At 38.2% G+C, this 24,444-nt stretch overlaps 1 protein-coding gene across 3 annotated transcripts in view; it reads left to right on the top strand.

The window, feature by feature from the left end:
* Positions 1 to 24,444, top strand: part of lrp4 (low density lipoprotein receptor-related protein 4) — a 140,391-nt gene that overhangs the window by 87,218 nt on the left and 28,729 nt on the right. For all 3 annotated transcript variants that reach the window (XM_038304830.1, XM_038304831.1, XM_038304832.1), the window contains exons 3-11: positions 3,673 to 3,789; positions 11,471 to 11,584; positions 11,668 to 11,784; positions 13,177 to 13,305; positions 20,504 to 20,623; positions 20,708 to 20,833; positions 21,306 to 21,431; positions 22,878 to 23,012; positions 24,301 to 24,426. In XM_038304830.1, the coding sequence (XP_038160758.1) occupies positions 3,673 to 3,789; positions 11,471 to 11,584; positions 11,668 to 11,784; positions 13,177 to 13,305; positions 20,504 to 20,623; positions 20,708 to 20,833; positions 21,306 to 21,431; positions 22,878 to 23,012; positions 24,301 to 24,426 (1,110 nt within the window). The remainder of the gene's footprint in view (positions 1 to 3,672; positions 3,790 to 11,470; positions 11,585 to 11,667; positions 11,785 to 13,176; positions 13,306 to 20,503; positions 20,624 to 20,707; positions 20,834 to 21,305; positions 21,432 to 22,877; positions 23,013 to 24,300; positions 24,427 to 24,444) is intronic.

A 24,444-nucleotide genomic window follows, 5' to 3' on the forward strand; every position in this document is an offset into this window, starting at 1 on the left:
CTTATAATTGTAGTAAATTGCTCAACTCATGTTTACATGAATTTCTGTAGCACCTCCCTGTCAAAAATATAGCTGAGATGAAATGATATTGGGAGATAAATTTGATCCATCCTTTGATTGATTTGTTGTGGTTCTGTACTTTTGGCAATTGGGCTCTTGTTCAGAGATGCTGAATAAAGTGGAGCTGGTAAACACATTTACAAGCTAAATAAAAAACTAGTTTCTACAACTGTGGTGGTTAGGTGTTAAAAACGCTTCTTTGTGTCTGCCTCATCAGAGAAAGTGGGCGAGTTGTTTACTGGGCAGGGGTGGCGTGCTCAAGGTGCTTCCTGATGGGGGTGGGTAATAACTGTCCTGCATAAACCAATGATGGCCACTTGTTTTCCAGGACAGGGAGGGGCTGCTGCTGGAGAGCAGAATTCATGGAGATCACTCAGGCATGCATTAAGCAAGCAAAAGTACAACTTTGTGTTATTCTGAAGAAGGAAAAGCATAAAAAAATTGTTAAAAGCTAAAAATAAAGGATTAATTTGCATTTAGACTTAGACTTAGACTTCTTTATTTGTCATTTTGTATGCACAGGGTGCATACAGAACGAAATTGCGTTACATACAGCTTATGAACGTTGCATTGATATTTCAAATGGCACGAGTTATAGAAAAATACAAAAAGTGCAGCAGTGGTCAAAGTGTGAACAGTGCAGAGGATAAGAGACAGTGTGCAAGTTGCAGTGGTTCAGTGCAAAATGGCATTTGTGCAAAAAATGCGTTATTGAAAAATACAATGAGATGAACAATTTAAAGGGCTAAAAGTTAAAAGTTCAGCAGCATTTGATGCCCGATAATGTGCAATAGGTGCAGAGTTCGGATTGTGGATCAAAGGTTCAACAGTCTGATGGCAGTGGGGAAGAAGCTGTTGCACAACCTGGTGGATCTGCAGCGGATGCTGCGGAATCTCTTTCCAGAGGGCAGCAGGGAGAACAGTCCATGGTGGGGGTGTGAGGGGTCTTTGATGATATTACGGGCTCGGGACACACAGCGCTGTGATGAAATGTCCTTAATGGAGGGAAGAGGAGCCCCAATGATTCCTTCCGCTGTCCTCACCACCCTCCTCACATTCTTCCAGTCAGAAGCTCTGCAGCCTCCACACCACAGAGAGAGACAGCTGGTCAGAACGCTCTCTATGTTGCTTCTGTAGAAGGTTGTGAGGATGGGCGGGGGCAGGCGGGCTCTCCTCATCCTCCGCAGAAAGTACAAGCGCTTCTGTGCCCTCTTCACTAGAGATGAAGTGTTTACAGTCCAGGTGAGGTTGTCCGTGATGTGCACCCCCAGGAACTTTGTGCTGCTGACCACCTCCACAGCTGAGAGCTTTTAAATAATCTGGAAAAAAGAAAAACCCTCCAATGAAATCTGTCTGACCTTAAGGAAGGACTGACTCCTGTTTTTCTACCTAATGTAAGATATTAAGTTCTGATATTGTCCTAACTACATGTAAAGAAACATTTAAAACATAGCTCCTTATGAACCTATTTACCACATGTTAACACAATGAAAAATGTCCTTGCAACACCTGAAAATGTTAAGGAGATTAAGTATCACTGAATGCTGTTTGAACAGTTTTCAAAAGTCACAAAATATGTCATTGTGTAAATGTTGGTTCTTATAGAAAATCAGACTTCTAATAACTGAGCTTTAGTAATGAAATGAATCCCCAGGCTGCCTGGAAGAAAAGAAAAGGCTGTACTAATTAGAATAAAAGGCTCCAGAAATATTTCTATTTTATGCCTTCTTAGACAAAATGTCAAATGGTGGCCATAAGATACACATCTTTAGCAAAAGTTTTATCTAGATGACTTGAATTGTTGTAATGAATTAAAGAGACGCTGCCGCATGGACGTTTGGTTTCATCAGATTCAGTGTTACTAATGTCATTTCCATGCAGGGTTATGTGGGTCGGGGGGCTTTACTGTTCCCGTAGACTGGAGCCACAACCACACACACACACACACACAGACACACACACACACACACACACAGTCAGCCTCACATACAGTTCATCCACTCCCATCTGTCGGCCTCACTGGTTACTTCTCTGCATGACATCATGCACTTTTTATAAAGTCTTTGTTGCTCAGTCAATATTTCATATAGGCTATCGACAGACAAATGAGAGTATACTGTAAAGGGGGGGTGTTGCCTCTTTCCTCCACCCCTCCCTGAGTCTCTGTCCCTCTCTGGCCTGTGATTTAATTAGCTCTGTCTGCAAATGACAAAAGGCCAGTTATTTAGGACTAGTGTAGATGGTGAGTTGCTGCATTTAGAGCGGATATGAAGTTAGGAAGGAATGCGCTGAGCTGAGGGAGCTGCCACTTACTGCATTAAAAAAGGGGAAGAGGTAAAGAAGCATGAGTCCAGCTCAGACTTTGGTTCTGAAAGAGCTGAGGTCAGATAAAATCAACCTGGAGATGTTTGACTTCGATCTTTAAGGAAGCCAATAACTAAATCAGGCAACACACTGATTAGTAGCAAGCACTGCTTGCCTGGATAGATTGGTTGGTTTTACTCTACGAAAAATAATTTTTTGTAACTTCTTTTTACGGTTCGTAAAGTTTGATCCACAAATGTTACTTTCTGATTTGTTGGGCTTAAATGTGATGCAACAGTACAGTATAGTAAATATTTAGAATAGAGAAAATCTGCTTAGTTTTAAGATTTCTTTTGTCAAATTAAAAGTCGCAATCATTATTTATTTGCATTCTACTCCCTTGAGTCATGACTGTTTGGATCCACATTCTGTTGTGGTTAAAGCTGCAAGAAAAGCCCCCAAGAATGATAACGGCCATTGCTGTTTCTCACCACAGCGATTTTGTTTTCAGGGAAACATACCTTTTTTTTCCCATTCTACCAAATGCTTCAAATGGCTTGATTTACCAACCTTTTCCTAATTTTTCCCACTCCCTGTGCTTTTCTTTAAAACAATGGCTTTTTTCTTGCCAGTCCTCAGTGAAGTGAAGGGTGTTGCTACAATAATTAATGCGATAACATTTTCTGCTCTTGACTCTTCTCTGATGATTTCTTGAGCCCAGCTGTTCATGTGCGTTTCTTTTTGCATTCCATTTTTGCATGATTAATTAGCAATGCCTTTTCAGATACTCTAAGCGTTCTTTTATTCCTTATATATTTTTATATAAAATAAACATACTGTAAACAACTCAACTCTTTGTGATCCTCGGTGTTCAGGATTTACCTCAGTGATATATTTACTAATGTTCTCTGGAAACTAATGGTTTTCATTATGAAATTGGATTTATGTTGAGATAAATTACAAACAAACTGAAATTATCTGCTTTTACTTGACAAGGGCATCAGAGATGAAGTATATTTCATCGTAAATCTCTCTTAAAACTAAGTATAATTCCCCACCTGACTAGCGGTTTGAAGCTACTTTGTGTTGCTCCAGTACATTAGATCACCATACAATACATTTAAGTTTAGAGGTATATATACATTTTCCAGTGCATGTAGGAGGTTTAGTGAATAAATCTCAGTTTATTTCTACATGTTTAGGTTTTATATAGAATAAACATGTATACAGTTTGCAGCCTGTCTACCTTTTTCACTGGATTGTTTGTTGGCTTGTAGCTGACAGCCTTGCTGTTTTGTGTGCTTGCAGTGCTCCCCACCTGCTCACCACTGGACTTTCACTGTGACAATGGAAAATGCATTCGTCGCTCCTGGGTCTGCGATGGAGACAACGACTGTGAAGACGACTCTGACGAACAAGACTGCCGTGAGTACATGTCCTCCTCAAGTAAAAACACGTGTAAACAGTAGCTCAAAATACTCCATCGGTTGTCAAAGATTGATGCACACAACTGTAGTCTTGATACTTTTTTTATTTCAAATGATTGAACTGAACAAATGTTTAAACCAGCCATGGGTACTAAGATGTACATTTTACAGTCGGGGCAGTTGCTTTATGCTTTGCCCATTTATTTAAATCCAGCTTTTTATCACCCTGAACATCATGTATCATATTTTTAAATCCGTGTCATTCTGCTCTGGTTTTGACATGGTGAGTGTTTTTGTCTGCTCCTAACTTAACACAAAAATATCCCCCAGCTGTTTGCCAGGCGAAGTGTCAACCCAATGGGTGAAGTCAGCACTGTGTCTATTTCTGAAGTCGGTATTTGTGTACCAGTCCATTGCTGCCTGCCTGGGGAATGTGTGTTGCTACATTTCCATCTTTTTGACACTTCTTAAAACATATTTTTGAAAAGGTAGATATCTTTGGACATTAGATTTTATACATTTAGAAACATTTAAGTTAGATATATAAACATGTTTGAACCCAGTTGCTTAAAGGAAGCCTAGTGACAACAGATGTCGATCAGATTAGGCATGAGAATTGATTCAATTTTGACAAGGTTAAGATTTTGTAAAGGTTGAGTGAGAATCTTCTGTTTTGAAATTCAAAGCTGGACAAAAGAGGAATGCTGATAGTGTACTGGAAATATTTTTTTTATTATTATTTGAACTTGTAAATTAAACTTTAACCCTCTTAGGTTAGAGAAAAAAAAACATTTTCTTTTAGTCCTTATTCTGTACATTGTGTAATCCAAATTAACTGGAAACTGCTGCTTCAGGCTTTTTTCTATAAGCTCAGAACAATTTGTCTTTCTTGCTTTTGACAATGTGGAATCTGAGAAGATTACTAAATCTTAAAAGGAGGAGGTTGCTTTTTTAGAGTTGCAGCAATTAGGTCAGTTGTGACTGCTGGGGCTGTAACCCAAGAACCTGCTGGTGTCTGCCAATGGGAGAAGCCATTAAGCAAAAATAATGAAACGTTTTGTTTGATTTACTAAAGAGTGACAGAGTGACATTTTGACCTGATAAGGAGCACTTAACGAACACTCAGAGATCATCAGCGTCATTAGGATTTATTCTCTGGTTACTAAAGACACCTGAAACCAGCTCCACGGCAATGCAATGAGGGCTGATGTATTTTGCTTTGACCTATAAGAGCCACTGCAGTCAAACAAGTTCAAACTGAGACTTGCCCAATGAATGCATTAAACAGTTAACTTTGATGGCTGTTACCTTTGTCATCGTTAATCAAAATGGAAAGGTGGATTAACCTTTTTTTGATGAAAACAATCATCTTCAGCAATTTAGAGTAAAGATAAAACCTTTTTGTAAATGCAGCAGACACACCTGTCACTCTGTGTTTTCTGCAACACTTCTTGTTTTCATTCAGCAGTTACAGACTGCCTCTTTGTCCTCTGAAAGCTGTTCCTTATCCATCATCCAGTGTTATCTCCACCGCTTCTGACCCACATACTGTATAAGCAGCCAGACATTGAATCACTTCCTGATGGGGGGTCTGTCTGCTCCTGGCAATGCTGGATATGAATTTTTCATTCTCGTGCCCAGTAAATTCCCCCCTTAGTTTTGCTCCCCCCTCCACAACGAATTGGCTTTATTTCATTATTTAGAGACGGAGAGGCGATCCTCCATGCTTGGCTGGAGATAAAGCAGTTTTGGAGATTCCAGACAAAAAGAGGTGTGTTTCTCCGTCAAGGTGTGTGTTCCTACATGAGATATTCTGGATTCATGAAGTTTAGAAGATATTAGAAAAAAAATAATAATAACAGACCTCTATTTTATAATACACACATGTTCGGAGGGGGGTCTTGAAATGACTCCCAGTGGCCTTTGCTCTCTGACGTTTGGATGCTGTGTGAGTGATGAGCATCTCCAGGGTTTGTTGACCTCTGACCCCCCTCTGTTTACCTCACGTATGAAGGAGAGGGATGATGGAAAAGACAGACGAAGAAGGGGGAGCAGCAAATCAATTATTGTCTTGGATCCTGCATAATAGATAAAATTCGAATTTCTGTCGATTGTGTGGGGGAAATACAATTTTAATTTGGATCCACTCATGGATGCCTGAGCTTTGAAAGGTTTTTATTTTTAATAAGCGGCGAACCTTTGGGGTAGTGGGGGTTGATGCTAGCTGTGTCTAATGTAAAGCATAACTAGAGAGATTTTTTTTTTTCTTTCAGAATATTTATTTGATACTTATGGTGAGATGGAGTCTATGAATTGCTGGAAAGATGTTCTGAAAATGTCTAAGAAGAGCTGATCTTTACATCATATTTTCATGAAGACATTTTCCTGCTATCTGCCTAGTATATTTATTATTTGAACATTTATATATTTATTAGCTCAGTTTCAGCTATTTCTGATAAATTTTGAATATATTATATATGAAAAATTTAAATTATCTATCTATGTAAATGTCCACCAATGTGTTCGGTAAAGGATGCTCTTCAGCTGAAGGAGTGTTACGGAGCTTGGTAGGCCTGTGGGACTCTTGAAACCTCAACCAGGCATCGTGGGGCCGTATGTGTTGCTGACAGTTTGGTTGCCGAGGCAAAAACTCCGACCTGGGTCAAGTTTGGAGAGGGCATGGAGAAAGACTGGGTTACACAAAAGTCACACAAAAGTGTGTAAAACCATCAGCAATTTAATAAACTAAATCAAAAGGTTAAGACCAAGGAATAGATATTCCAATAAAAATCAAGCAAAATATTAAACCTTGAAAACTGCCTGATCTCCAGCTGAGCTTGAAGGTTTGCCCCCTGGTTTTAAAGTAATAAAATAAAGCCAATTTATTTTGTAGAGGGGGAACAAAAATAAGGACTGAATTTACCAGGCATGAGAAAAGGATCTGCTTAAAAGTAAATTTAAAAGCCAGTGAAAAGGGATCAACGGTGTGTGCAGCTCTAATATCACATAGGCAGATTATCACCTCTACTGTAAAGCCTTCATCTAGGAGTGTCTATTAACAATTGTTTGTCCTTCACTTTCTGCTTGTTTTTTGGGGGTTTTATGAAGTTAAATGTGTGTTTACTTGTAAGCATGTTTTCATCCATAACTGAAAAAATCTGTATTAAGAGGTCAATTAAAAAAATTTGGACACCAGGATGGGAGAATGGTGGCCTACTTACAGTAGAGCGTGGGGGGGGGACCCAGAAATAATCAGAGTGACTTGAAGTATATTTGTATTAGGGCTGCAACTAACGATTATTTTGAAAATCGATGAATCGGACGATTATTTTTTCGATTAATCGATGAATCGGACACAAAATATTTTTTTTATATTAACCTCTTTATTCCAAAATAAACATTTTAGACAGAACAAACAAGCACACAAGTACAGGTTGCTCATTAACTGTACTGGTGCTATATGAAAAATAAATGTTTGTGTTAAAACTATGCAAACTTACATGAGAAATGTAGCTGTACATCCACAAAATATAGGGTACTTTGTTTCATAAAGCGCAAAAAAAGACATTTTTGTTTTTAAAAGCCCCTAAGGGGTTCAAACAATAGGCCCCCCCATTTCAAAAAATGAGTTTTTTTTAGACTAGAAGAGTTCTGCCTTTTAAGACAGGAAAGTATAGCAGTTAAAGTTGCTACTTAAGAAAGTACTTAACCATAGAGATAAAAATAGCCCTGTGATTCAAATTATAAATTGTATTTGGAATAAAAATGAGAGAACTAGGGGTGTTAAAAAAACACATCCTCCAAAGACAGATATTTACATGGGAATGTGGCAGATAATTAATTGACCTATTACTGATCTTGCTGGATTTTATTCTGCTTTACTTCCATAAATTGCAGGATCTTCTTTACTTTCTTTGCCAGAAGATTTAAACTTTAAAAGCCTTGCCCTCATAATTTGCAAATTAATTTATTTATAAAGAAAATATAAACGCTGCTTAAGCTAATTCAAATGAAATTAAAAGTAAAATAAGAAGCCAACCTTATCACTGTCTGTAACCTACTAACAAGCTAAGGAAAGCATCAGATGAGCTACCTGAGAAACTAACTTACGTTTCCCCACTTTAAAATGAAACAAACATGGTTACTCATCCTGCTGATCAGCTATCTTCACTGCCATTGAAGGCTCCAACGTGTTTTCTTTTCAGTGCTGCGTCATAACAGTGGTGCTTCCGTGCCATGCTCATTTGTTTTTTACAAAAGTTGCATGTTACGACTTTTTTCACTTTACAAAGCGCAGGCTATTTTAATTATTGTGATCAATTTGCGCCGTCAATCCCGGGGCATGCGCGCTTCATTTGCAGTCTGGACGCTGAGGGTAAACTCCTCACTAAAATCCTGCGGCTCGGACTGCACGCTGAGAGGGATTCCTGTGGGAGAGGGAGAAAGGCGTTGGGATGGGGGAGGCGCCCCACGGCAGCAGCTGCCGCTGGAGGACAAGAGTAGGAACGATACATGCTTTCACGTAAGAGTCTCCAAAAGCCGCCAGTGACACCGTAAAAAGTCGCCAGATTTGTCGCTAGTCGCTTTTTAAAAAAATAGTCGCTGGAGGGGTCTGAAAAGTCGCTGAGTTGGCAGCACTGCACCTGCGGCGCTGACTCGCTCTGCCATATTTTTTTTCTTCCCCCGTTTCAGTCTAGTGGCAGTGATGACGGTGGCGGCGGATGACGCATTAATCGCGCGACACAACTAATCGATGATTAAATTCGTTGCCAACGCTTCTAAAAGTCGATTTTTATCGATTTTATCGATTCGTTGTTGCAGCCCTAATTTGTATATAAAATATTTTTATGTACTCTGGCTGTCAGCTCTCCTGTGTTATGTCTGATCTCAAAAGACAGGTATGATAAGTTGTGGCAGTGCACCACAGGATAACATAAAACATGGAGCCAGGATTAAAGAAGAACTTTATCTTCATAGTTAGTTCTTCCAATCTGTTTGGCATCCTGCTGTTTTTCTGTTTCTTTAAATCTTCCTCCACACGTCTCTTATGTACCCACAGTAGTTCTAAATAATAGATTTCCTTCTATTTGTCATCCATCATTGGTTTTCCTCGACAAAACCGTTACCTCGGCCCCCGCTGTGTCACAGCTGGGTTCGGCTGTCGATTGTGGCTGCAGTGATTTTGGAGCTGCTGACTTAAGCAGTCGGAGAAAGAAAAGTTATGGAAAAAAAGTTATTCTTTTCTAAATATGTTTAAGTAAGTTTGATTTAAATGTTTTTTTAGAAAAATGTTTTAACCTATAGCCTAATATTTGGCACAGTTAATCTAGATTATAAAAATATGTTGGAGCTTCTGCGATAGTTTTGTGCGTTTTAACAGAAACTCAGAGCATTAGCAATTTCATAATATCTGATCCTTACTGTCTGTATGTGTTTTACCTATATTTTATTGCTTTTAACTTCATAGTCAGGGTGCTAATGAGGAAAAATAGACTTTTGGCTAATTTTGGATTTTCTTTCACTAATTGTCACCATGTGTTTTATTAAGTTGCCATTTCCTCTTTCAAATAAAATAAATCATTGAATTGGTATATTGAAATATAGGGCTAATAGGTGTCATAAAAATGTTTGATGTTGTGCCTTAAATCTTTATTGCATTTCCATTTGTGCTCCACTGATAAATCTGATACCACCATAATTTATCTTTGGGAAAATTATTTAGATTTTGAATTGTTAACAGGTTTTTAAATTATATGTTTGACCTAATGTTTACTTAAACGATTAGCAGAGATTTTGATATTTTAGGTATTGGAGAAAAAAAAACATTTATTAAGTAAGCCAATGTAGAAAAGACGAGCCAAAAATCCACAAAAAAATATGTAGAAAAAACATGTTTTCTAGTTGAACTCCAAACTTTTATTTTGTAAAAGTTTTTTTTTACACTTTAGGATTTTATTAAAATAGTTCCTGTTTCTGTTTAAGAACAACTATTAATAGCAATTGAAAAATAAAGTAGGTGCTCCAGGGTTTTATTTTGATTTAAAACATGATAGCGGAGTTCATATTTTAAATTATGTTCACCAACTCATGTGAGCAATTGGCAAATGTTTTACAGTTACTGTTATTAACTATAAGGGAAAAGTATAAATCAAAGAGTTGCTGGAACACATTTAACTTTCCTGTTGACTTCTTAAGGTCAATAAACATCAGACTTACTTTCAACTGTCATAAAAAAAAATGCTGTTACTTCTGCGCCTCCTTTAACTTTGTTTTAAACACCTTACAGATACTGAAGGAATCTAACTGGAAGTTGAAAACTTCCACTCTGAAGAGGGTTGCTGTCATTTAAAAAGATTCTTACAGAAGGTCAGATTGAGCTGGGTTTGGCTAAATGTTAGTCTGGTCAGAAAGCCATTTGCTGATGCATCTTTTATATTTGCTCATAGATGACACATTGCTTTTTTGTAATAACACTATTTATCTAATGCTAACATGAAATTAACCTTAATTACACTTTTTTCTGTTGACCATAGTAACAGTCTTATTGGATGTTGGCCTTTAAGAGCGAGTATAAGGTTAGGTTAGTTCTGTTCAGAATGACCTTTACCACAGTTTTTTTTTTTTTTTTCACTTTTTATAAATAAAATGTAGTTCTCCTGTCCAGCATTTGTTGATAATCCTGAAAATTTTTTTTTTCCATGAAAGCATTTTAAAGGTCAGTAACTGTGAAGGAAATCCATTCAGGGTTTTTCGGGGGTTTCCCCCCCCCAAAGACTTTGAGGTCCCCTTCAATCGGATGTCTTCTTAGCTGACATCAAACCATGATATGATTGATTGAGCCACAAAATGGCATCCTTTGCTGTTCTCTCTTCTTTTTTTCTTTATGAATTATACGTAAGGGGAGTTGGTTGCCATCGTATCAACAGAATAGTTTCTGTCCTTTTTGTCATCTTTTTTTTTCATATAATAAAGCAAACAAACAATAAGAAAAAAAAATTTGAAAAAAATAGAAAATGTCACCAACAGACATGCAATTCAAAAAACTGCCAAAAATTCAGCAGGTATAAACCCTACTGGTTTCGCTCTCATACACCTGAACATCCAGTCTTTCAAAATCTCCCTACACCTGTTAAACCATTATTTATTTCCAAAACGATCAGAAAAAAAATAAACTCCTGATTCTCATGAGCTGCTCTATACCCATTTATATATTTAATAGTGATTTGTAACCTTTCAGCCCCTGTGCTTTAACAACCTATGTGCCAATCAGTTCATCTTTATACAGTCAAACTTGTATATATTTCTGCTTTGTTTGGGGCTATTATTTATTTCATTCTATGGATCCACCAAACAGTAAAACCAATAGGCAAAAGTCTTTTGTGGTTCAGATGCATTTTTTTTTATGTCCTTTTTTTAATCCCCCCCCCCCCCCTTCTGTCACTAAACATGTTTTGAATATTGTACAGAAGTTGACAATTTATTGCTTTGAACAAAAATTGCACATTTTTAAATTCTACTTATTTACAAAATAAGAGGTTTCTTTGTCCCCAATATCCGCACTTTATGTTTTGTCCTGAGGATTTCTTTTTTACTGTGGATGTTTAGGTCTGTTTTGTATGTATCGCTCCACAGGTGCGTTTTATTCTTTTTAGATAATGTTTTTCCTCTCCTCCATGCAGCTCCCAGAGAGTGTGAGGAGGATGAGTTCCAGTGCCAAAACGGTTACTGCATCCGAAGCCTCTGGCACTGTGACGGTGACAATGACTGTGGTGACAACAGCGATGAGCAGTGTGGTAAGAGCAGAGAAGATGTGTTTTGAAACATGCAGAAATGTGTTATGTAGAACTAATTGGTGAAATTACTTTTTGTTTGTCAGATATGCGTAAATGTTCAGACAAAGAGTTCCGCTGCACAGATGGAAGTTGTATAGCTGAGCACTGGTACTGTGATGGAGATACAGACTGTAAGGACGGGTCAGATGAGGAAAACTGCCGTGAGTAAAACCTTTTTGTTTCTTTGAGGTTCAATAATGAGAAAAAAAAATGCAATTTAGAGATAAACATGGCCAGACAACAAACATACAAATCTAAATCTAAATAAATAATTTTATTCTTAAATAAAGTTCATTTTTTTTTATTGGTGAGGTAAGTGAGACCCTTTCCCAATGGAACAAGACGATTTACATACGAAATAAAAACAAACAATTGCATTGTCTTATTTCAAGTGCATTTTATCTAATTATCTTTTTTTAAGAGTAAAAATACTAATTCCATTGGCAAATCATATTTACCTATACAAATTAAGAGTAAATACAATTAATTTAAGTTTTTACTTATTTTTAGATAATTTTTGCAGTGTAGAGAGGGAAGTAAAGTTGATTGTTTTTATTGTATGTAAAGGCTAAGTCCAGTATTCTAGCTAGCTTTAATTTTTGGTAAAATCAAAACAATCTCCATTGGTATGTCTATGAGAAAAAACTTTTTTCTCCATTAGATAAAAATCCCTAACCAGCTGCTTGGGTTGGGGGCTTTTCCTGGTGGCATAAGATCCAAAAGACAACCAAAGGAGGTTAATAGGGATTACTTTGATTCTGTATCCAACCTATTAACAATTACCAGCTTTCACACTTAAACTACCTTTACATGCGCAAAATTTCCCCGATCCGATTGAAACCCTGGTTGATCTGAAATTCTAAATCTGTATGCACATGGAGATTAGATTAAAATGATCACGATATGCTCGTACATTTACCAAGTGTTCGATTAGATTACATCATTTAAGCATCTGCAGAAGTGTCTAATAAATAAACTAAAAAGCATCCAGAAAATCGTCATAATGAAGTTGCACACATGTGCAGTGCAGATTATTTAACTCCAAAGATTCGAATGGGTGTGTACATGGACATCAATCAGAACAGCCTCTCTCTTTCGGGTTGAAATTTCATTCAAAAAGGACCAAATCAAAATAGAACCTTCAGTCTGACATGTTTACATGAAACGTTTTGATCTGATCAGGCCTTCCGTCCGATTGTTTGTGTCCATGTAAACATAGCTACTGTCAGGAACTGTTATTCTAAGGCAAATAGTTCTCACAATCTTTAGCTGTATTGCTTCATGCCGTTTTGTCGAAACAAATGCCACATGACCACATGGGATTCTGATCTGCAGGGTCCTTAGCAAGAGAAGTCTGTTTACTGAGTAAGAACTTGAAGGCTTTGTAAATGATATGCTCTAAGGCTCACTAGAGATGTTTAATTTAACCTTGTTTCATCTGAAGCTTGACGGTGCGAGCTGAGCGCAGTCAGAGCTTCAAAGAGTTTAAGATCGACAACTGCAGCAGCCTCTTTCTCAGCATCTGTTTATTGAGTTGTTTTGTGTCTGTGCAGCCTCGGATGTTATGACGGCCACCTGCAGTGTGGAGGAGTTCCAGTGCGCGTACGGCCGCTGCATCCTGGACATCTACCACTGTGACGGAGACGACGACTGTGGCGACTGGTCAGATGAGTCGGACTGCTGTGAGTTCTCCGTCACTCAGATCCAATAAAAACAGCCTTTTTATTTTCTGTTTTAAACAAGTTTTTCTTAATTACGTGATTTTAGATCCTAATAATCTATAAACAAATAAATTATAATTTCTTTCTTCTTTCTAAATTCAAATTTCTTCTATGATTTTATTTGAATGTTAAATAACAACTTAAATAAAAATCCTCTTTTCTCATATTAGCTAAAGCTGTAAACTGTCCCCAGTCTTCATGAATGAAACAGTTTGGGAGAAAAAGAAACCGTTTTCAGCTTGTTAGAAATCAAAGAGGGCGAACAAGTGGATTCAACGACTAGTAATAGCTACTTCAGAACTTGTAGGTTCTTTTCAGAGCTCCATCAGGGCCCTCGCGGGGCCAGAGACTGTACTGCTATGAACAGGGTGTGGTGGCCTCCTAAAAATATCAGGGCACTATGACAGTCCGACACAGCATGGTCCTGGTGTGGTGTTTTACCAAACTTGGCCCTTTAGGCACACTATCCTGCAAGCGTTTGATGTTTCTTTGCTCCAACACACATGATTTAAGGGAACAGAAATGCCCCAGCTGCTGCTTCTGTGGTTATGAAGAGCCCTGTCATTTACAATTCCACTCAAATCAGATTTGTCCCAGTAAAAGTCTAGTAATAAAGAAACATTAAAGAACATAAAAAGGTGATCTGTATTATTCCTTTCAGTAAGTAAATATGCAGTATTTTATAGTAGCACAGTGGTGTTCTTGTCCTCGCTTTCAGCCTTAGTTGCATCCAGTGGGAAGTTGCTTTGATGCAATTATTTCCTGCCACAGTGCTGGAGTTGTTCATGGTCCCAGGCTCAATTTAAAAACAGTTGCTTCCTTGAGATACTACATCTCTCTTATGAAGACATATTATACAAAATGTCATGTTATTTGTTTCAGCGCTATTATTTTAACCAACAAAGGGCCATTTCCAAAAGCAGTGATGGGACAAGAATACGTTTCAGGGGATTTATGTAACCCAAAGTAATAATATTTAGATAGTTTCATACAGAATCCTCTTAAGTATTTTGGATAATATTTTTTACAGCCACATATTAGGCTACAATAATAATCAGCTTGCATCTGCATGCCAAGCTCATCCCTTGGAGAAAGGACGTCAAAGGTAGAGCTAAACCTAGAGCAGGTGGGAAAGTTGGAGAACTGAACATGATCTAATTTTAAATCCTTCCTTTAAGATTTTTGAGGGGTGCTTTGAAATATGTCACCTGCTGCTGCTTTTTTTATATGCTGCCAGTCACTGAAGCATCCCATATTTTGTGACTTTAGAACAGATGCTTCCACTGTCCAAGTAAAGCTCCAGAACAGCAGCTCCTAAATCGTTGTGGTTCTAACAGTCACAGTATTTCAGGAAGTAAATCCTCCTTTAAAATCTGTTTGGATATCCTTCCTTGTTCTCTTGCTGTGTAATATTTTTATGCTCTTGTTATTCACTCAAGGTCTTAGGCTGCTCAATCTTATCTTACACATACACACACTCAACCACAGGAAGTCCCATGCCTTTGATGAGTTTATCAGCAGTATGATAACCACAGGTTCAAGGTATTTTTTACTACCATTTGATCATCCAAAAGGTCAGTCAAGCTGGTCTTTAAACTCTACATGACTCGAAATACACAAGCCAGTCAACCAGAAATCCCTAGATTAGCTCTGACTGTTGATCAGCAGGTATTATATATTTTTTTTAATGCATGTGGTTGCTTTTTGTAATCATGTCATAGAAAACAAGGTGAAATGTGTTTTTTTGTAAACATCCTAATGGTAGCCTGATCAGTCCCATTCAAGCCTCTAGTGTATGATACTAAAGGAAAAATCTGATTTGAAGCATTTTTATCTGTGGCATAAAATGATGCATATCTGATCATTTTCAAAGCATGTGCACCCTGTATGCTGATGTCACATTTGATGTGATTGTTACATCATTGTCTCTCACTAAACATTCACATAGGCTCTTCTTATGCAACAGGAATCCCAGCTTCACTAAAAGCCATTCTTAAATGTTACCGGTAATCTCTTTTTTTTTTTTTTTCTTACCTTTCCTTGTTATATTGTTTGCTCCCATTCTTAAAAGGTTAGAAATGACGCTGAGACATCAGCATCCAATGTTTCCATGTTATTTCTAATAACGGTCACAATGTAAACAGTTTTGATGTCTACATTTTCTTTCTTCTCATGTATGTTGCTTTGGGGTTGTGAACAGTTCAGAAGTCTCAGTGGGGCATCGTCTTTTTAGCTCTATGCACAATGGTACACACACACACACAAAAAAAAAATTTTTATTGTAGAATAACTGAAGCATTAAATCCTGTGTGAACAAAGCCTATAATACACAAACCGGTACATCTGATTTACACAGATTATCACTGAGCAGTTCCTGTGACTTTATTGGAGTCCCTGCAGTGATAAATTAAGAAAACATCACAGTTTGGAATGGAACAAGCTAGGGCAGAAACAATTAATCGGATTAAGCGTGATTAATCGATTATTAAACTAATCGTTATCTAATTTAGTAATCCATTCATCTTTAACTGTATAGTTAACGAGTATAGAGACTGTAAAATATGCTTTTATCTAACAGAGAAAACCAATCAGAGCAGTAATTATATAAAAATTGTTAAAAAATATATAAACATTTTAAATTTAAATTTATGTCTGTCAATATTCTCTATCCATAACTCCTTAAGTGGAAAAGTCTTAGTTTCGACTGGTCAAATTTCGTTAAACATTTTCTTTAACCCATTTAGGCCTAAAACGCCTGGAAAAAACACCTTAAAAACCTATGGCCGATTTTAAAAAATACCCCTAAAACCTGAAGTTTTTCTGTAAATTCAGCAACTGTGTCAACGCCTAGTAAATTATTGATATCTCAGCTTCTGTAGCAGATAGAACTCAAAATATATTTTATCTTTGAAATTCTTCCAAAAAAAAAAGTGAAAAGCAGTAATAAAAAAATAAAAAATTCAACCTTTATTTTTTCCATATGTGATCATGTCTTCATTGAGAATGTGCAATATAAAACATTTTTAAAATAAAGAACAAACATTACATAAATAACTATCTGATGATTACTTATTAACAGTATTATTATGCATAATAATGCATATGTCTGTGTTATAAATTGCATACAACTTACCTCCAGATGGCCACAAATCTGTCCCGGGACATATTTTGGGGGAACTGCGTCCTGAAGAGAGGTTTACTCTGTCGCCAATAATCTCTTCGTACTGGCAACACAAGAAGTCCTATGCCCACACACAGCCCAATAAATGTCTTCATCTCCGTCACAGTCACGGGTGACCACTTTGCCATCTTTGCTCTTGTTGGAGATTGGTTTGTTTGGTCACTGTACCTATTCGTCTCGGTAACAAGATGCATCCAAAGTTCTTCATTAAAAATATGCTCAAATGCCTGCAGCGGTGTGGTGTCTGCAGGCAAATCAACTTTCACTCCAGGTGTGCGGTTGAAAACACTCCGTGCATTGCGGTGGTAGTTCGATTGGTTCAGCGCGTTCAAAGTCATCATTTTCATCTATACCGTCATCAAAGCCGACACACTCCTCAAAATCACTGCCTTCCGACATCTCTTCTCTGTCAAACTCCTCCATGTTTGCTTGAAAAAAACTTCTTTCTTCTTGCTTGACTTATATGCTCTCCCGGCGTCAATGGTAGAATTACGCAACAGCGCCCCCGGCTTGAATGGTAGAAATGCGGTAATGCTTTCCCGGCCTAAATGGGTTAAGGAACCTTCGTCTAGCCGATTATTAATCGATTAGTCGAAAAAATAACCGACAGATAATCGATTTGTGAACTCATCATTAGTTTTAGCCCTAAACCAAACCCATCTGTATAACAATAAACCTTGAAAGAAAAACCTAGGAATAAAGTAACAAGAATTGTCATTAGATCTCAGACCAGATTGTTTGAAGGACACAGAAATATTTCAGCATCTAAAAGCTTTTTGCTTTTCTTTATTTAAAATGCAAATCTTAGAATTGGGAAATAAACAAATTGCAGAGTAACATGTGATCATCCTGGTGGCAGACTTTAGGTCCTGACGATTGCTCTGACCTCTTAGCGGTAATTTGCTTATGTACTTCGCTCTCAATCTGTCCGCTTTATTTTTGTTTCTGCTCCCATTCATTCATGGGGAGGGCTTGTAGTGAAATCTGTTTCATATTTGGTGGACACACTCCCCCTCTTTCACACACTGACACCCTCAGAGGAGGCATTCCTCAGAGGCATAAGACAGCCCATCCTCAGACAGCATTCCTTGGCATCAGCTCTCCAGACACATGAAGGGTGCTTTGTTAGAAGAGAAGTCTCTTTCTCCCCCCCCCTCTTTTTTGGCTAATGTGAATCTTCACACACATACATCGATACAGTCGAAAATGCTCCAACTCCTCTGCATATTACCACATGGGGACGACTTTTGGCTTTGCTGCCGAGAGCATGAAAATGAATTGTTTCTGCATGTGCTTGGTGGTGAGTTACTAAATCGCAGACACGTTTTTTTAGTGTAGGAGTGTGTTATTTCTTCAGCGTCCTGTACCGATTCGCTCACTGTTCCATCTCCATCTCTGTCAGTTGGTTTCTCTGCGGGGAAAACCACCTGCTGCGTTGCTCATCCTTCTCCTCCTGCCCAGCTGATAGGCGTACACATGGAAGCTTCAAGCTCCACATCAGTATTTTCTTTCCTCCTCTACTCTCCTGTCATTTCGTTCCTCCTCCATCATGTTGCGGCTGACGCTCCAACAGGGGCTCACTCCTGCTTTCAGGAGGAAACATGTCAAAGACGTTCTCACACACACAAGTTCACACACGCTGAGGATGTAAGGTGCTTATTTTTGATTTGCCTTTAATCTTTTCATCCACCTACATCCTTTTTCACTGCCATTTTGGGCTTCGCTTTGGTCTGATCACATGATGCGGAATCTTAAATTTGGAAAGCTACTATCTACGTTAAGATAATCTTCCAAAAAGCCAGATTAAACAGGAGCTATTAATGCTTGTGGGGGAATAAGTGTTTCTGGTTTTTAGAAACTACTTTGAATCCATGAAACCTAATGATGGTAAGAAGCAGCTGAGCCTGCTGCTTTACATAAAGATAAGACATTTCCACAGGTCCATTTTGATCTAATAAAAGGCCACCTCATAACCATTTATGACTTTAAAATATGTTACTGAGAGAAATGTCATTTGAATTAATCCTTTGTTATGTTTGTAAGTTTGCTTCCTGTTTGGATCAATAACGTTGAATGGGTCTAAAGGTCAAAGTGTGATTTAAAGCTCCTGACTCAGAAAACGTGATCCAGCACACCACCAAGGTCATACCTGACATTTTTAATTATATCTGTGCGATACATAGTATCCTCCTGATGTATCGTCCCAGCGGCTCCTGGGAGCTACGGCATTGCGGTGGCTGGGGGTTTTTCCTCTGGGCCGTCTCTCCTCCTCCCTTTTGGGGGTCGTACTTCCTGGGTTGGCCCCTTCTGGGCGCCTTTGCTCTTGGGATCCCTTTGGACGTCTGGAGCTTTGGGTCCCCCAGCGCTTGCCTCGGTGGTCTGGAGGAGCGCGTCTTTGGCTCTTCACAACCACTATAAAGCATTTTTCCATTGGATGAACTTTACATGCACAAGTGCATTCTAACAAACAACATGTTCTACTTACATTGCAGTGTCCATAAAATCTGTAACACTCCTTGCATGAATTATAATAAAGCTATTTATATGCATAAATAAAGCGGAATACTATGGCGATAGCCGTACTGCTCCACTTGTGAAAGTAAAATCTGTTGGGCTCTCTTTTGGCATCAAGACAATTATTCCATTGCCAGACAGAACACTGTTAAAAAAAAAAAATGAGTGTGTGTGAGTGTATGATAACATAATAGTGAAGAGCTAAAAAATAAACAAATGAAATACTGTACTGTAAAGTGTTTTAACAATATAAATACTGTGCACCTGGAGAATAAATAGCCAATATACAGCTATGGACATTTTTACAGTAATGGATATTTGAAAATAGCAGCAACATCAGGGATGTAAAAAAAATAGAATACAGCAGCATGTTATTTAACTGATTAAGGTAGAAAGTGCAAAATCAGCATGAATGTAGGAACTTATTGAGGTTGTTGGGAACAGTGGGGGTTATAAAGTCTTACAGATGCTGGGAGGAAGGATCTGTGATAATGCTCCCTGGTGCATTTAGGGTGCAGCAGTTTGTCATTGAAGGAGCTCTCCATTTCTGCAACAGCTTCATGCATGGGGTGGGGAACATTATCTAACAGAGATATTAATTTAGTTAGGACCCTTTGTTTCCGATTTTTTCCTGTTCTGATTGATAAGGATTCAAATTCATGTTGCTCTTTACCCCTTTCACCTTTCATCTCCCATTATACAAACAGAGGAAAAGGGGGGGGAAAAACGATGTGAGTCACATGTATTTTTAACTTTAGGCTTAGAACATCTTGAAGCTTGTCTTTGTTTTTGTTCTTAACCTGGACTGCTTTTGTTCTTTGCACAACCTTCTTTTAGTAAATCAAAAGTGAAAATTCAAAGTTAAAGCAAAGCTGTAATGTTTTACTGGGTTAAATTGTTGGGTTCTTCTTTCTACAGTCTCTACATATCTGCAAGCATCCTGGGTCCCAGTTGTTTTTGTTCTTTTTTCATCTCACCAATTATTATTTTATTATTTATTTTTTTTCTTTTGTCTGGTGATTATTTCTAAGGTGATTATTAACAAATATTGCCTCTCAGTCTAGGAAATTATACCTGTTTTTGTTGGAGCTTATTGTGTGGTTAATTATCCTGCAGAAAGAGTTGATGAAGACCAATTTTCGGTATGAAGCGACAAGATTTTTAAACTGTCTTATTATTTCTAAGACTTCATAATGTTGCATTTTCTAACAATCTTCCAATGGCCTTGAGTGAGAAACACGCTATATTCTATTTTTGTTTTGGTTTATTTGTCATTAAATGTCAGGAGTTTGGGTACAAACAAGATTAGAAATGTTTCTGCAGTATTTTTTGTAGTATTAACATTTTTTTTTAAGTAGGCAGCTGAAATTCATTCCTTCAGTTATGTGAACAATTAAACAAACATTGATAAAATGAGAATTGATTAACTTCTTTAGAGCTAAAGAACGTCCCATTTGTGTGCAGCTTCCCATCAGCCCTGCAGATCAGTAGAATTCATGTGCAGCAGCGGGATGTGCATCAACGCCGGCTGGAGATGTGATGGTGAATACGACTGTGATGACCAGTCGGATGAAAAGAACTGCAGTGAGTATGATTTTCCAGAAATTTGTAAATAAGTGCTGTTGGAAATATCCCAAGAAAAAATATATGTATATATTTTCCCTGCAGCCTCATCAATGTGCACAGCTGACCAGTTCCGTTGTGGAACTGGACGTTGTGTGCGGTTGTCATGGAGATGTGATGGCGAGGATGACTGCACGGATCGGAGTGATGAAGAGGGGTGTGAGAAAACTGGTAAGACTTGAAGTTATCGTGTCTTTAAAAGCTAAAAATAACCTTCAGTTTTTAAAATGTTGTCATGGCAACGGTTCTGAAGAACCATCCTGTGCTGAGAAATAAATTCAGTTTTTTTCTATTTGGTGAGAAACTCAGTTATTTTCAGGAAACAGAGTTATTGTTTTGGCTTCATGTTGAGGTGAAATAAACACTCTGCTCCTTGAGACACTGACACTAAAAAAACAACATTAAACTCCCCTTCTTTCTCAATCTCAGACACTGGTTTTGATTTACCAAAAAAATCTTGGGAAAAACTTTTAAAACCGGATATTCCCAACTTAATTTCTGGCGACTTTTCATCATTAAGCCTTTAGAAACATCCATTCTTCAACATACCAAATGGAATGAATGGTTTGTTGCCAGGCCTCTGCAAAACTGATTAATTTATTGACTGTTATCTTAAGCCCGGATTTGTTCGATCTCCTTGCAGACAGTCCTCCATGTGCTCCTGATCAGTTTCAGTGTGGGAATGGCCGTTGTATTGGACAGAGAAAAGTGTGCAATGAGGTTAATGACTGCGGTGATGGGACAGATGAGCATCCACACCACGACTGCAGTAAGTGTTTCATTAAACTAAGTAACCATGTTACAGCAGACTGTCAAGTATTCACCACTTCAGGTTTATTGTTTAGTCTGCAGTTTCTCAGTCATTTCAGTTTACATACCAATTTTCTGTTGTTCAGAAAGGCCTATCAAGTCTTTATACTGGATAGTTTTCACTTTGCTGTGTCTTTTAAATCAATTTACAATCTCCAGCATCATACAAACATTGGTCCTAAGTACATAATTTTTTTTTTCATAATCATCTCCTCTCAGAAACATACCTGAAGTATTCAATCTGCTTTAGAAAGTTTGTTCACAAGTCTAATTTTAGGTAGGTTTTACGTTTCTGCAGCTTCATCATAAGTTGCTACAAGTACTTTGATGCTGAGGAAGAAATGTCATTTTAATTTTTTCTCAGCTATCGGTAGCATTAGAGGATGCAGCAAGCAGGTTCGTCTTAGTCTGCATTTTGCACTAAGCCCGCTTTTTTTCTCCACAAAAACGTTTGGTCTAGTGCAGTGCTGTACGCACATATCTCAGTGAGCACATTTGAAAATATGCAAACCCACACACATCTGGAAGCATCTGATCTCTATATTTAAAAGGGCATGAGTGTTACTTTTTATTTTTTTGCTTTAGGAGGGCGTAGATTGCTCTTTTCAAATGCTCTGCTAGAATAGGCAGCGGCAGCAGTAGGCTACTATGAAGTCCCACAAAGTACTATATTCAGATAAAAGGAGCGCTTTTCATTCAACTTTGATTAAACTACAGCTTTACAATGAGACAAACAATGCAACTCATTATTTAACTTTATTCTCTGATGATAAAGCAATGCTGGTACTCTAGGGCTGCTTTTATATGGACAAGATAGCATTGTTTCTATTAGCATTACTTTTACAATTGTAATAAACCCATCGTGATTTAACTTCGATTTTCTATAAACGATGTAAAGGCAGGAAACCCTCTGTTTCCTCCACCTTTTAAAGGATTATCTACTGCGTTTCTGATGCCCCTCAGAAGATGTCTCCACCTAAGCCCTACATGATGCAGTCCTCTTCCACTCTGCTGTTTTATTCAGCTGTTTAAGTTACAAATTTATTGCCATGCAGAAAACTGATCTTGAAATAGGCTCCAACAGCGGCTGTAATGTTCTTTAAAGTCTCAAAAAGTCAAGCAAAAGTGAGATTTAGATGTCTCTCATAACAAAAGAAAGGTCATGGTGTCAGCAGAGTCCTTTAAAGAATGGCCACATGTGGCTTTGATAACGTTAGATTATATTTCTGAAGGAGCCTGTTCTGTTTGTGTTGATAGACTTCAGTATCCTCAGGCTTCACTCCTAAAGTATTTCCAGACTCAACATCAAATGTGCCAGATGCTTTTTAACAGACCATGTGTTCATATTTATACTGAATCAGCAAGCTGTGTTTACGTCCCTGTAATCTTTCTGCTCCGCCTGTAGGGCCCCGGTCTAGTGAGGGCAACTGTAACCAGAATAATGGAGGCTGCTCACAGAAGTGTCAGATGGTCAGAGGACTGGTCCAGTGCACCTGTCACACGGGATACCGACTGACGGATGACAGCAAAACCTGCCAGGGTAACGCTGTTTTTATGTGTGTTTGTGGATGTGAGAGTTTTCTGGTAAAAGGGAATGAGCAAGGGAGTTTATAAGTAAGACATCTACAGAATCTGGGAATCTGCTTAATGCTATGAATGGATGACCTCCGTGTGACACGGGTCTAAATGCTTTAGGTGTGTTTCCACTCTTACCTGTCTCCTATGTAATATTATTTTCTGTCCTCAAGAGCGAGCCTGTCCAAATTCAGATGATTGCATTTTTGCAAAAGCTTGTTAATCAGCTGGTGGTGCAGATCAGCTGTGCTGAAGCAGGGAAACCTCTAAAACCTGCAGCACAGCAGCCCTCAAATGCTATGTTCACACTGCAGGCCTTGATGCTCAATTCCGATTTTTTTGTGAAATCCGATTTTTTTGCGTTGCCGTTTACATTTCCAAATATATGCGACTTTTATGTGATCTCCTGTGTGAACTGCAGTCATACAACGCAGGTGTCCTGCATGCGCATTAGGGGACGCAATGACATTACAGGCCAGCGTGCTCTGTGTTTACGGAAGTAAACATGGATGGTAGTGCCGGTGCGCATCTAGCGAACTTCCTCAACCATAAAAACACAATCTTTTCAAGATGGTTAAACATAAATACTGCTCTCCGCATCATCGTCTGCCATGGTTGTTGTTTTTCTTGCCGCTTCTTTATAGCGAGACCCAGAATAGGTCCGACCTGAACGCCATTAATACCGTTGTCAGGTCTTAATGGCGTTCAGGTCGGATGAGTGTCAGAAGCAGGTCGTATCTGAAAAGATCAGGTTCATATAACATAGCCAAGTGGCCTGGGTCGCATTGAAAAAAACGGATCTGTGTTGTTCAGACAGCCAACTTTGTGCAAGCCTTATGTTGTTTTCAGGGGGGTTCAGAAGGACTTTCTAGGTTTGGTAAATTGGTAAAACAAGTATTTTTTTTCTGCAACATTTTATCATGTTGATGTGTAATGCTATGCTAGTTTTGATGTTAGATCTAGATGGTTTTACACCTTGGCATTGTAGGGAGATAATGTAATAATGTATCTGGAGCCAAGTGGTTAACCTGGTGGATTTCATGATTTAATCAGTAACTTCTTCCTTCAGTAAAATGTTTGCATTCTTAAATTAAAGATTCAAATGTCCATCCAATCCAATCCAACTGATTCTTTTTTTCTTAATTTTGGAGGCTATTTGCATATTCTATCTCTTTTTTAATCCCAGAGGAAATTATTGCCAAAGTCGATGGTTCATTTCTCCTTATATTTTTCTTCTTTTGTGGTCTTTCCAGATGTGGATGAATGTGCTGAAGAGGGTTACTGTAGCCAGGGCTGTACCAACACAGAGGGGAGTTTCCTGTGCCGCTGTGTTCACGGCTACGAGCTTCGGCCTGACAAGCGCAGCTGCAAAGCTCTGGGTAAAAAAATTCAGCATT

The sequence above is a fragment of the Cyprinodon tularosa genome, unplaced genomic scaffold, assembly GCF_016077235.1.
Source record: "Cyprinodon tularosa strain WSP-4 unplaced genomic scaffold, ASM1607723v1 ctg543, whole genome shotgun sequence".
NCBI classification, from domain to species: Eukaryota; Metazoa; Chordata; class Actinopteri; order Cyprinodontiformes; family Cyprinodontidae; genus Cyprinodon; species Cyprinodon tularosa.